At 36.2% G+C, this 13,855-nt stretch overlaps 2 protein-coding genes across 5 annotated transcripts; both read left to right on the plus strand.

Moving 5' to 3' along the window:
- The first annotated feature begins 5,052 nt into the window (after window positions 1-5,052).
- On the plus strand, window positions 5,053-8,281 carry SR34 (RNA-binding (RRM/RBD/RNP motifs) family protein). 3 transcript variants are annotated; one of them, XM_078967877.1, is made up of 12 exons: window positions 5,053-5,204; window positions 5,603-5,690; window positions 5,961-6,026; window positions 6,099-6,173; window positions 6,258-6,390; window positions 6,466-6,620; window positions 6,697-6,753; window positions 6,835-6,926; window positions 7,011-7,076; window positions 7,717-7,750; window positions 7,894-7,982; window positions 8,063-8,281. In XM_078967877.1, exons 2-12 carry the CDS (start codon window positions 5,607-5,609, stop codon window positions 8,064-8,066), a joined length of 855 nt encoding a protein of 284 aa, XP_078824003.1. In that variant the 5' UTR covers window positions 5,053-5,204; window positions 5,603-5,606; the 3' UTR covers window positions 8,067-8,281. The 3 variants fall into 3 exon arrangements, with proteins under 3 accessions (XP_078824003.1, XP_078824002.1, XP_078824004.1); XM_078967876.1 differs by having other exon boundaries at window positions 5,072-5,281; XM_078967878.1 differs by having other exon boundaries at window positions 5,193-5,310.
- Window positions 8,282-9,508: 1,227 nt separating this feature from the next.
- LOC145011530 (phytochrome A-associated F-box protein-like) lies at window positions 9,509-10,854 on the plus strand. 2 transcript variants are annotated; one of them, XM_078970261.1, is made up of 2 exons: window positions 9,509-10,035; window positions 10,189-10,854. In XM_078970261.1, exons 1-2 carry the CDS (start codon window positions 9,651-9,653, stop codon window positions 10,686-10,688), a joined length of 885 nt encoding a protein of 294 aa, XP_078826387.1. In that variant the 5' UTR covers window positions 9,509-9,650; the 3' UTR covers window positions 10,689-10,854. The 2 variants fall into 2 exon arrangements, with proteins under 2 accessions (XP_078826387.1, XP_078826386.1); XM_078970260.1 differs by having other exon boundaries at window positions 9,509-10,854.
- The last annotated feature ends 3,001 nt before the right edge of the window (window positions 10,855-13,855 follow it).

Consider the following 13,855-nt stretch of genomic DNA (forward strand, 5'->3'; position numbering starts at 1 on the left):
ACTATAATTTTACCTAATAAATTTTTAAATTTTATAACAGTGCTGCGACTTTCGCCTTGCTGGAAAGAATTTACATTGAATTAGTCTTTTAATGTATTTAGCTTTGTTATCTGAGATCGAGAGTCGTACCAAAAATCTACCGAGTTCCTTGACGTTTCTCCCTAAGCAGTAGTGTCAGGCTCCTTCTGTGTCTTTGTCTTTTCCTTCGGTTGGGCAATCCTTCTTGAAGTGTCCGAACTCGCCACATAGGCGGCAAACCTGTGTGGCCGCCGCATTGGCGATTGATGCAATACGTTCCACCGGAGTTCTGCATACACGAGCAGTATGCCCCTTCATGCGGCACCTAGCACAATAGAGTTCTCGGCAAGCACCATGATGATGGTAGCTGCACCTGCTGCAGTGGGGAAAGTCTCCTAGATACGGTCTTCTTGGAGTCGGGAGGGAAGGGTTGGCAGGGGTATAGACTGCCTCAGCTCGTTGTCCATCGGAAGGTCCTTGAGCCGAGGTACTTCCCTTTTCTATCTTGAGTTTCCTCTTTAGTGGGTTCGGTTGAGGTTCTTGGGTGACTGAGTATGGAAGTGTGGGTTGATGCTGTCCATCGCCAGGATGGGAAATCCCGACAGGACCCTTGCTAACATCGGCGGTGTTAGCATTCAGGTGAGCCATGACAGCTGCTACGGCTGCTGAAACTGCAGCTTGGAACGTAGCTTCATCAAATAGGAGAGTAGGTTTCTTGCTTGTGGATTGGTTACGCTTCTTCGGTGGCATGGTTTTTCCTACACGGAAAGGAATACAAGGTAATGAGAGACGATGGTTAACCCTGGACGTTTCTGTCCTGAACGTATTAGGCATAATATTTTTCCCATGCCTCGGGTATTGGTTGTCTGAGTGTCGACCTACATCCCTATGATGTAGTCCTGGAAATCGAAGTGGGTGTATGAGTATCTATTAAAACGCCATAAGATGCGAGTCGTTCCTACTAAGTTACCTTTATACTGAGAAAGGTTTCACTCTCCGGCCTGGAGAGATTTGAGAATAGTTCGGAACGAAGCTGCGGGAAGAGAGGCTCATGAGGGCTTATGGCTAAACAACCTCACAGAAGTGTGAGGATCCGCTCTAAGCGCATTACTGGCAACGGGAACAAGGTGATTTACCTAACACATAGCGTGAGCAGTGTAATCACTAACTCACTAAATTGTATTATTTTATGGGTGTATTAGCGTGAGGAACACGAGGAAAAGACACTTTTCGGGTTCCACGTACTGGCTCCCTCGGTCTGCCTCGTACCTTTGACTGGAATCGGCGTTGGTTTCCTTCGGGTAGTTTCCTAGGGTTCTCTTCTCGTATGGACATATTGAATTTCTACTCCGCTTTCCTTCTGACTCCGACTATGGGTGTCATCACTTCACGATGGATGACTGGGAATCTCCGAAGTTTAGGAGAATTCCCCACCGAAGTCCCTAAAAGAATATGGGCACTTGGTGCTTTCAATAGTCTCGACCCAGTTCACTTATTTCCGAACGGAAATCTTCTGAATGAACTTCTTCGGGGTCGGAATCAACTCTTATGTTATGCACTGAAGTGGGTAGGGTTTTCTACAGGGTTCGTGCGAGAATGGAAATGTCTAAAGAATCCTAATAGATTATTAACATTTCGCTGGATGATCCACATCGAGTCCTGCTACGATTACACAGGGTATACAAATCATATATAGCTTAGATCCGATAGGCCTTCGAATATGTGATACTACTCTAGAACCACATCCTAACAAGGAAAAGGAAATAGAGCGAAACCACACATTCTTAGCCTATGGGATCCTTATTATATATAACCTTGGAAGTGTACCCTCTGTAGCTGTAGGTATATCAATAAGGATCTTTTAGTTCTCACACCAGGTTATCTATGTATTCTAAATACCCCTATGGTATTTTAATTTTTGTTTGTTTTCTCATCTTCTGAATGTCATTCTGGGATTAGTGTGAATCTTCTAAATACCCCTATGGTATTTAAGGGCTTAAACACAAGGAAAATGAGGGATTTCTTGGAGTTTACGGCCCAAGCATATATCTAGGCCGTAAACTCCCCAAAACCCCCTCAAATGTTGGTTTTAATCACCCAAAATAGCATCAAACTTCATAAGAAAATTCTAGCGGACATTGTGTGTATAGGCCTATACGGGATTGACAACCCCGCACCCTGACTGCTAGCTACAGTCCACGGCCTACCAAGCCAAGGGGTGACAAATGTCACATTATATAGATGCTTGTAGGGCGTCTAGTACTCTAGTCAGTATGGTTACGAGTATCCTGGGTTGCCTTATAATTCATGGCTTTAAGGTAACGGTATTTCATCAGCGATTTACACTGTATGCTGATATCACTGTTTTTGAGAGTCACACTGTTTGACCTTACAAGATGTATCTTTCATTTGATACCGTCTGGGGTCTGTTATCTCTGTTTGACCTTACAAGATGTATCTTTCATTTGATACCGTCTGGGGTCTGTTATCTCTGTTTGACCTTACAAGATGTACCTTTCATTTGGTAACGTCTGCGGTCTGTCTTCATTGTTATGACCTTGCAGGATGTACCTTCCATTTGGTATCGTCTTCGGTCTGCGTTCACTGTTTTAGACCTTACCAGTTGTACCTTTCATTTGGTACCTTCGGGGGTCTGTTTCTCCATTTGTTAGACTAAACCAGGCGTGTCGTTAGTTCGATACTTTCCTGGAGTCTATGACTCTTTTGCCTTAGTCAGCAGTCCTCACTGCTGAGGCATATGTTATTCCCTGATGCCTCTGCTTTCTTTAATAATCAAATTCAGTATTTTGATATTATTAGCAATTAAGGGAAACTTCTTCTTACCACATTACACTGACCAGTCTTGGTAGAAGGCTGCTTTTATTAAAGAAAATATAGGATTTTCTGGAAGGAACTCTAATACACTGAAATCTCTTAAACTATCACTTTATTAAGTTATTTGAATGAAATGTCACTAAATGCTTATGAACCCACCAACATTTGTAAAAATGCTGATACTCGCTTTTCAAATAACTTGTATTCTCAGGTTAGCATTAGACAGGTACATCCCCGGAGCTGTTGATGAAGATAACTTTGTACCATGTTGTATTTATTATATTACTTGTATTACTTTAAATTGTTGTAATGTAACCTTGTAAAACTATTACTATTAATGCAATGTTTTGTTGTACTTTGATTACTATAATGCATGTGTTGTGATATTTGACATGACGTCATCCACCCCAGAACGTTTCCGCCGTTCCGGTTTTGGGGTGTGACATATATATATATATATATATATATATATATATATATATATATATATATATATATATATATATATAATTTTATAAATGTAATGTTTACAATATAAATTCTTGCGAAAGAGCTAAGAGCTATTCTTTTTATCATTGGATTTACAGTTGCTAGAATGGTTCTATTCAAATACTTGAGGTGTATAATGCATTATTTTTTATTGTTGATAATATAAAATTCTTTATGTTTTTTCTTTTCATATTTTTGTTTTAATTATTTAGGAAGGAGGTCAACTAACACTAAAATTTAATATCTACAAATATTCAGGGGCATTTTCATCTACAAATATTCGGTGGCGGGTACATAGATTTAGGGGCATTTTCTTCTACAATTTAGTATCTAAAAATGAATTGGGTAGGAGATTTGAAATAAACCCATTGCAGGAGTTCATCAAGTATGAATATGACAGTCTTATCTTCCAATGAGGTAAAAGATTCAGGGGTATTTTCGTCTAAAATTTACCTTGTGATCATTGGTACAAATTATACCATTCCATTTGCATGGAAATTACTAAGATTGATAACATGAGTAGCATCAGAGGAAAAAAATATATTTTTTTAAAAATCAAAACTACTCATATTTAATTATAAGGGAATGAGAAAAGAAGAAGTTGCATAATCATTTGTTAAGAAATCAAGAAACTATACACTTAAACAGGAAGTCGCCAGAACTCGGTTAATTGATTATCAAGAAATCAACTGATAACTAAAGAGCAGATCAAGAAATCAAGAAATGTAGAAGAAAAATCAAAGTCAATCAGGTAAGTAAAAATATGAAGTTTAACAAAAAAAATTGTACATGGGATAATACAGTCGAAGGTGCAGATATTCTGGAAGAAAGAGATGAAATTGAAGACGATGATATTGAAAAAAAATCGGAAATCCGTAATATGAAAAAATCAATTTATGTGTGCAATTGATATAGGAAGACGATGATATTGAAGAAGAGGATAATTTCATAAGAATTGTGGATAACGAGAGAGTCGGAGACGCAAGGTGAGAACCGTTCCAGGGATATTTTCGTTAGATTGAGAAAAAAAGAATACGCGTATAATTTACTGAGTACTCGGTATAACTCACGCATTCGTGGGCGGTGCTTGTGTGGGGGGTGCGCCACCAGAAATCGGGCTTGAAGCTCTCACCTTACCAACGAGCCGACAGCTGATGGCTGTTGGTCACATGCTGGATCCTCTACTATTCTATGTTCTTCCCGAAAGCGTGCTAATCCCGCGCCCCCTGTCCTTCTCCTTAGTTTCTAAACTAGCAGAATCGCAGGACATAAAAAGTGGGAAGTTTCAAGTCAAGTCAAGAATCATAATCGAACTGGAGGAGCTTGCCAGGATGGTCTCCTACCTTCGTACAGCCTTGAACTTGAAGTCGAACTATAGAACTAACCTTAAGAGGCAGTATGAGACCGCGTTGTATCGAATTAAACCACATTCTGTTGAGTTCCGCCTTTTTAGGTGAGACTATTTTTCCAGTGAATTGTTTCATTGGACTTATCAAACTTTTACTTTGTTTTGGTTCTAGGCATGCCAAACACCCTTTTGAAAGTTGTAGTTGTGTTCTGTCCCACTTTGTTCTCCTCAGCAAACGGGCCCTTGTATTTTGCATGATTACATTTTTGTTTTAGGTAAGAAAGTTTAAAAAGTCCATTAGCATTGGGCCAGCCTAAGTTTTTTATGACCGGATTCGGCAGGCAAATATCCACCGCTAGATTTGATATTTTATCAAAGATCCTACCTACGCGATACCACATGTGATAATGGATCTCTTTCAACGGCTATAGTGATCGTCCCTCTCTCAAAACCCTAATTGTCGAAATTCTCTTCTACTAAATCGCCCTCACTGTCAGATTTTCTCATCATCAAGGTACACCAACATCCACCTTCAGTAGATCATTTTTTCGTTTTTCCGTACTCAGATTCCGCTTACTCTCGCATATGCATGCACGTGTTCATCCCTGAATTCAAAATTGGTTAGCTTTAATGTTCGATTTTTTTTATTATTCAATCGGGCTGGTCATTCGCAAGGTTATGCAGTCGATTTTTGCAGTTCTTTGTGTAAATCAGTAATTTGATTTATAATTTATGTTATTTTAGAATGTTTTGGGTTGCGCTTCTTATTTATTGAATTATTTAATTTCTCTGAGTAAATTGAGTTTTAAATTCTCGCAGTTTTCATGTCACCAGGAACATTGTGTCTCTTTATTTTTCTGATATTGTTATGTTTTTCTTTTTTTTAACCTTTCTAAGTTTTCGTGCCACCAGGAACATGAGTCGCTCTAGCAGAACTCTATACGTTGGCAATCTCCCTGGGGATATTCGCGAGCGAGAAGTGGAAGATTTGTTTTACAAGGTAATTACATCCGGTTTCAGATTCGCATCCAAATTTGAACTCGTATTTTACAACGCCTGGTTTCAAACTGAGTTTCACATTGGTCTCTAATTTTGGTTTTCAAAATCGATTCCTTACACATCACAACATGGTTTCAAATTGAACTCTGCATTCCAAAACTTGGTTCCAAACATTTTTCTAGGGTTTTAAGTAGCCATTTAAGTGCATTTGCTAGATTAATCAAAAGGTTGTAGTAATAAAGTTTATATATGTTTATTTATTTGGTTGCAGTATGGTCGCATAGCCCATATTGATTTGAAAATTCCACCAAGGCCTCCAGGTTATGCTTTTGTTGAGGTAAGCTTCAACATCTTCTGTTTTCCTTTTTATCATTGTTTTCCCGATACATGGTAATATTGTTTCTTTTAGTTTGAAGAGGCTCGTGATGCTGAAGATGCTATCCGTGGTCGCGATGGCTATGATTTTGATGGGCACAGATTAAGGGTGGGTCCCACATACACCATGTTTCTATTAGTCAAAACATTTAATATCATATCGGTATGATTAACATTTGCTTACTTTGAACAGGTGGAACTCGCCCATGGTGGTCGTGGCAACTCATCTTCTACAGACCGTCATGGCAGTTATGGCAGTGGTCGCGGTGGTGGTGGTGGTGGTGGTGGTCGCAGTGGTGGAGTATCTAGACGCTCTGATTACAGAGGTCTGTCTTTTTATTCCATGGTTTACATAAGAATACTAATTTCTGAAATATAATTTTGATTTATATTTGATGCAGTTATGGTGACTGGCTTACCCTCTTCTGCATCATGGCAAGACCTAAAGGATCACATGCGCAGAGCTGGAGATGTTTGTTTCTCCCAAGTTTTTAGGGAGGGTGGTGGCACTACAGGGATTGTGGACTACACAAACTATGATGACATGAAATATGCTGTAAACATTTTTCTTTTTCACCTCTTCAGTGCTATGTTTAAAATTTGAAGCTTATATTTTTTAATTTTGTTTACAGATACGGAAATTGGATGACTCTGAGTTTCGAAACGCCTTCTCTCGTGGATACATTCGTGTATGGTTTCAATTAATTAATATGGAAACTATGCATATATATAGTCATGGGTTATAAAGTATGTGTTTAATCGACTTGTAGGTGAAGGAATATGATTCAAGCCATTCAAGGAGCCGGAGTCGCAGTCGAAGCAAAAGCAGGAGCTACAGCAGGAGTCGCAGCAGGAGCATAAGGTTGAAACATTTTCTTATTGCATCGTTTATCTGAAATGTCATGAAAATTGAAATTAACAAACATAAGTTCAAATTCTGATGCAGCAAGTCCCCAAAAGCAAAACCTAAAGCTTCAAGATCTGTGTCACCTCGTTCTGGATCAAAATCAAGGCATGCTTCTTTTCTCCCTTGTGATATTTTTTGTTTTGCTTATTTTGAGTTGAGATTCTATTTTTTTTTATGATGACATGAACAAGTACTGTTTGGTTACTATGTTGCTTATCTCATTTTCGATGCTTTTTCTTGCCTGGATAAATGATGTTTAAAAAATACTTGAGAAAATTCTGGGGAGTTGGAAGATTTTTTTTTGGGGGATTATGATGGGATATGGTGCAATTGCCTATAACAGTTTTGGTTGTTGAGGTATTTTGGTTTGTAGATGCGAATTTTGGAATTCCTTGTGGTGTTCTTAAATAAGCATATTGGGAAAGGAGAAGAATGATGGAAATGGATTTGCAATGGTAAAGCTGGGATGTGAAGTAGGGGACTATACGGTACAAAAACAATTTGGACCATCTGATTGCCACAGCGCTTAACAAAATTTATTATAATTTATTTTTTAATTGATTAGATCCTGCATGTGGTATATTGGTCTCTGTTGGGCTGCTAAACATGTGTGGATTTTGCGTTGATTATTACTATTGATTATGGAAGTGGGCATCAAGGCTCTCTCCCACTCTATCTCTTCTCTCTCTCTTGGATCAGAGGAACATGTGGATATTAAACTCGCTTGTTTCTGGAACTTTTGCAGATCTCCTTCAAGATCCAGATCTCCCCTACCTTCTGTAAGTCAGACTCAAACCATACTTTCATCTAATCTGATAATTTTTAACCTTTTTTTTTGTAGTTTGGTCTTATTGTTGCTATAGTCAGCTAAACACAGATTTTGATTTATTTGTTAACGGTTGTGTGTGACATTGGAGTTCAGCGCCCTAAGCGGATAAGTAAAAGCCCAAAAAGACGCACCCCTAGCAAGAGCCCCAGCAGAAGCAGAAGCAGGAGCAACAGTTTATCTCGGTATAATTTTTTAGCCCCATTCTCTCTCTCTCTCTCTCTCTCTCTCTCTCTAATATATATAGGGTATGATATGTATCCAGGTAATAAGTTAGCGGGTTGATGATTATGGATGGAGTGGAAAAGGAGCATGAGTGATATGGTGATGTTGCTTACTATTTCAGTTATTAATAGTGGTGGATTATGATTTTATGATTATTCATGAGATTCGGAAAGAATGGATTTGTGACTTTGTTTTGGTTATGTGACTGGGTTTGGTGTTAGTTTCTGCTCTAATTTGAAACAATTTGTTTTGTTTTTCATGTGTCACTTGGTACTTAAAAAACTTTGCATCGTTTATGATAATCTTTTATGGTGTTGTCTTGTCTGTAAGTTTTGTAACAAAGGCTTTGTTTGTTATGCATCACATGACAGAACACACGCGGAAACCAAAAAAGCACTAGGTTAAATAAAATAATGTCTAAATAGGTAATTTTATTTGCTATTTGATAACAAGTTTATTGCAATAGATACGAAATTGATTACTTGACTAATATATAAATAATAAAAGACAATTTCTTTATCTAAAGACGATTACCTAAAATCTCGCTATAGCAACAAGTTTCAATCATAAAATATAAGTTTAAAAAAAAGTACGTATTAGATATCTAACAGATTTTGTAATGACAGGTGATTTACGGGGTTTGTTTATTTAAAGTCTTAAGTTGGAATTGATAATAAAATATTTTAAGTGTTTGGATATAAGAATATTTTGTTTATTTAGAGTCTTAAGTTGGTATTGGTAATAAATATTTTAGGTGTTTGGATATAAGAGTATTTTTGATAAGTGAATTCACCGTTGATTATTGCTTAAATAAAAAGTTTTTATTAAGTTATTTTGTTCATATATGTATAAATAAAAAATTTCAAACATAATAAAACAAAAACAGCTTATTAATTTGCTACATTTTGGGTACCACATAATTAATCCAAACATTTCTTACACAAAATAAAAGTTAATACATACCAAAAAAACTTAAATTATGTTGAATAAGCAATTCCCAAACACCCAATAAGACTCGATTGGTTTTATCCCTTCTTTATCATAGTATGAAAATATGCCAAATGCCGTATTTACTATTATTAACCATTCTCAATTAAGTATTTAACCAGCTCATTGCCTTATTTACAACTTACGTATTATATGAATTCCAAAGCCTCGATAAGATCAAATCTAGTCCTTACAATCTTGAGTTGACTGGTTGTATGTTTCAATTTATTATTATTATTATTATTATTATTATTATATATTGATATCCTAGCCTGAATTCGATAAAGATGCTACTTAAAGAGCTCGAATAACTGAGGCTCATCTACAGCCATGGAATTAAACGTTATATGGTAAACAAATATATGACACACGTCCTCCCAAACAATTGGTTGATGGAGATTATGTCGTACAAGATGCCGTTAAGGCTGACACCGTCTTATTCTGCTGTCAATTCCCCTAAAAAGCTTTGCCCACTCAAAACCCTCTCACCCGAATCAAATCCCAAATTCGGATCATCAATTTTACCTTGAGCCCTAGACTTGAGAATTCTAACCTGACGCTTCTTCTTTCCGATTCGTTAATCCAGAGCAAACGAATCGGACACCAGTTCGATGTGTTTTTACTGGTGATTTGATAAGAAAATGTCTGAAACTGTAGCTGAAAATGTGTTTTCGTATCTCCCCGATGATGTAGTTCTTAACATATTTCTCAAGCTTGTTGATGATCCGCGTAACTGGTCGCGTCTCGCTTGCGTTTGCACCAAATTCTCATTTCTGATGCGCACGATTTGCTGGAAGAACAAATGCCATCAAATGATCCCCGCGGTCGTCTTCAATCTTCTCCCACCGGACGCCTCCGTCAATTCAACGGTATCTCCTCCAGGCGGCTGGGCGTCGCTGCACAAGCTCGCCGTCTGCTGTCCTGGACTCATGCATTCCGGTGTCCTCCTCGAGAATTCCGATTTCGGACTGGAGCGTGAACTAGGTCCCGACGAAAACTTTCAGGAAACGAAATTGTTTCAGATAGGTAAGTCTCAGTCAAATCCTTGCTGTTCTAGCACTGTTGATGATGATAAGATGAAAGAGGCTAATGTTTCTGTTCCTACATCTGATTGTTCGTGGTCGTTGTACGATGATCTCTACTTGGATACTGTTTATAACACCGCTTCCAAATCCAAAGATCAAGGTGAGACTGAGGTATGCGAAGAAGAAGACACAAAAGCTTCGGCTGTTGTTAACACAGCTTGTGATTTTTCTGTTTGTAAGAGGAGAAAGATGTGTAGATCTTTTACGTCTCATTTAGCATCTGAGGGTTGGAATTTCAGCCGGGAGCAAGGGAACAAGCTGTTAGCTAGTAGGTTTAGAGGCGATTGTTTATACATTTGTGATTGGCCTGGTTGTGTTCATACAGAGGAGAAGCGAAATTACATGCTGTTTAGGGGTGTTTTTAAGAACTTCAAGAAATCTAGGGTTTGGAGGACCATTAACGATGGGAATCGCAGCAAGATTGATCTGAATTGTGCATTTTGTCCTAGCAATGAGGTGTGGGATTTGCAGTCGGCTTTCTGTTTGAGGCCTGCATATGGATTCCATGATGATGGGGAGCCTGTTGTTCGAGCTTATGTCTGTGAGAATGGACATGTGTCTGGTGCCTGGACAGATTGGCCATTGTACACTTGAAGATAAGTATCGCCTTTATTTTCTTTAACTTCATCTCTGTTAATTAGATTGTTAATTGCTTCAAGCATCCCATGCTTATATCTCTTCCTTTATGTATTCGATTCTATGTTATCTGATAATTACTTCTAGTCTGTAATTGCACCTATGATATATTCCTTAAGATCAACTATGTTTTTTTTAATCAAAATAACAAAACCTTGATATAATTTTGCTAGGAGGTGATGATCTCTATTTTTTTAGAAGATCTGGAACTCATTTATTGATTAGTGAAACACATTATTGATTGCATGATCCAGTTTCCTATCAACATACACAACAATGACATACTTTTTTTTTTTACATATTGTATAGTTGTGTATGGCAAAAAACTGTTACTCCCATCAACAATATTGTATAGTTGTTTAAATGCCTTGCTTTAATAGTTGTTTCAATCAAGACCCAACCACTCCTGTTGTTTTCAAACTTAAATAAAAATGAAAACAATCACCTAAAACGGTCCATTTTTGATCTTGACATACCATCTTAAAACCCCATTGCAATGACATTTAAACCTTTTCATATTACAAAGTAAGATATATATGTCCACAAAGTTGACACATCTATAATTTATCGATTAAGAAGAAAAAATATGAATACGACCCATGGCCCAATAAATTCGACAATTTGATATCACAAAAAAAGTTGATGTAACGGATCTCGTTTTGGTTCCTTGTACGACTAGGTTCATTCAGAATAGCTACTTTTTCAAATTTGAGAAAAAAAAAAAAAAAATACAGCTGTTTATTATATGGGTCGTCAGCTATTCAAGCTGTTTTTTTTTGGTGGACCATTTGACAGTTTGAGACGATGAGTCCATTACTCGACTAGGTGACAATTCTTGTTGTCAGGTCTATAATTGTGAAGTGTATGCTTCTAGAGTTATATATAATTGGATCTTATAGACTTAAAATTTGTGATCTTTACTCTACTACTTGTTCCTTGTTTGGTTGTGGTTTTGGAGTAAGATTACTTGTTTGAATGTCTATTTGATATTGGTTATATACAACTTGTATATACTGCGTGGTTATAGGAGGATCTAGTTTGGCTCACCTCGTTTGGTTCAAACTTTCACGTTTCATCCCTAAAAGCCGATTTTATTACGGTTTTAGTCTATGCTATATCTGAATGACCATAATACTCTAATATATTTATTTTTCAATTAATCTAATATTATTTATTATTATTTATAATTTTCAAAAAGAATTGGGCCCCACTCCAACCCACTCTCTATCTATCTCAATATTTGGATAATACTGAATTGAACAATTTGGATTGAACTATTTGGTTTGAATATACGGATTTTTGGATTGATTTTCAATAAAAACAAATTATTATTTTGGATTGGTTTTGGTTAATAAAATAAGAACAAAATAGTCCCAAAAAAAACCGAATATGAATATATTGTTTATTTATTTTTAATATATCTATAATTATTTACTAATGTTGTAATTTAGTTTTTCAAGTAAGTTCAAAAAGTTTCACTTAATAAAAAAAATTAATATGCATTTCTCTCAAAAGCTTTTATCTATTAAATATTAAACTATAATATACATTCATAGTAATTGTTTATAATTTTTAATTCACAGCTAAATAATTTGTTTTTGCTTCTTCTAAAAAAATTAGATAATATTATAATTATATATTGTTTTTTAAATTGTTTTTTTTTTTTTTTTTAAATCTCATTATAAAAATCGATCCAATCGAAGTGTAATTTGATCGGATCTAATTGGATTTGAATTTAGTCTGGACCATTTGAATCTATATTTTAAAAACCGAAATTAATTTGGATATACTTAATTGGATCGGATCGAACCGATCAATCCAAACGGAAACCCCTAATCCTACAGATCAGTCTCTCTCTCTCTCTCTCTCTCTCTCTCTCTCATGAAGAAGAATCTTGATCGCCATAATCACCGAAAGGTCCGACTACAATAATAGATTTAGCTTTATCTGATATGATGACTAAGCCTCCAAATAACTGACATGTGACAACTCTGTGGAATTTTGATAAAAAAAAAAAAACAACTCGGTTCCCCATCCTCTACCTTCCCCACCTCATAGGCCAATACCAATGTTTGGTTTTACCCATCCATGACTACCATTAGAAGCAACATTCACTCGTAATTCCATTTCAAGTGGGCAAGGCCGGTCCTGAAAAATTAAATATTCTTAGAGGCTCATGACGAACAAGAAGAAAAAGACTCTTATCTTTATTATAATTTTTAATTTTTAAATGAAGATATATAATGAAAAAAATTGAGTCTTGTGTAGTTGCAATGACTCGCATTTCACACCACAAACTTGAGCCTATAAAATATCTTTTTTGAATTGAACATTTATATAACGTATGATACGAAATACTCTCATTACTATTTTTAGTTGTTACACCTTTAATAATGGTCCAACACATTTTTGTTTGCTTGACGATGCGTTGGGGTTGTATGCATGTGTGTATTATGTAATATATGAAATTCGTAACAAATTAACATCTTTAGCTAATATAGCCTAATACTTAAGGGTTGGTTTTTGTTTTCATAACATTTTAACTCAAACCCGTATGTCGTAGATTTCGTCACTTTTATATCAAACCCCTCTTGAACACATTTCAAACCCAACTATATCTTCAGATTTTATTTGTTTTCAATAACACCATATTTATAATATTAAGTGTCGGTTTGAGAGCGATCGATGGTTCCTCTATGAAAACGGGATTTGAAAGTTGCAGTGGGTAAGGCAACATCTAAAAAATGACGGTTTTTCTTGTACTTAGGTCTATATCATCAACATAATCATATAGATCAACAAATTATTTTGATTACATTATGCATTCAAGAGGTTGAGAATATAACCTTATATGTGATTCAGTTACATAAACTTTGCTAACAACAACTCGAATCCAATCTACATAATTAATGTTTTTTGGCAAATGTATACTATACTCACTTCATGCCGATGTGGTGTATTTCATAACTGTCATTTCTTCTTTACCATGTTCTTCAAGTATGTAGAGGACCTCTAAACATTTGGCATGATGGATCCACTATGGTCTTTTTGGTTCCTAAGCTAGTGTTTTCTAAAATGTTGTCTTAGCGTAAGGTTATTGAAATGTTCCAGAATTTCGAAATTTC

The sequence above is a fragment of the Lactuca saligna genome, chromosome 8 (genome assembly GCF_052625555.1).
Source record: "Lactuca saligna cultivar CGN05327 chromosome 8, ASM5262555v1, whole genome shotgun sequence".
In the NCBI taxonomy this organism is placed as follows: Eukaryota; Viridiplantae; Streptophyta; class Magnoliopsida; order Asterales; family Asteraceae; genus Lactuca; species Lactuca saligna.

What these genes read in the sequence shown, in the direction of transcription:
- LOC145011530 (XM_078970260.1), top strand. Translation starts at nt 9,651, where the DNA reads ATGTCTGAAACTGTAGCTGAAAATGTGTTTTCGTATCTCCCCGATGAT.
- SR34 (XM_078967876.1), top strand. An exon ending in TTGATGGGCACAGATTAAGG is followed by an intron (nt 6,174 to 6,257) that starts GTGGGTCCCACA and finishes TACTTTGAACAG; the next exon opens with GTGGAACTCGCCCATGGTGG. An exon ending in AGTCGCAGCAGGAGCATAAG is followed by an intron (nt 6,927 to 7,010) that starts GTTGAAACATTT and finishes ATTCTGATGCAG; the next exon opens with CAAGTCCCCAAAAGCAAAAC.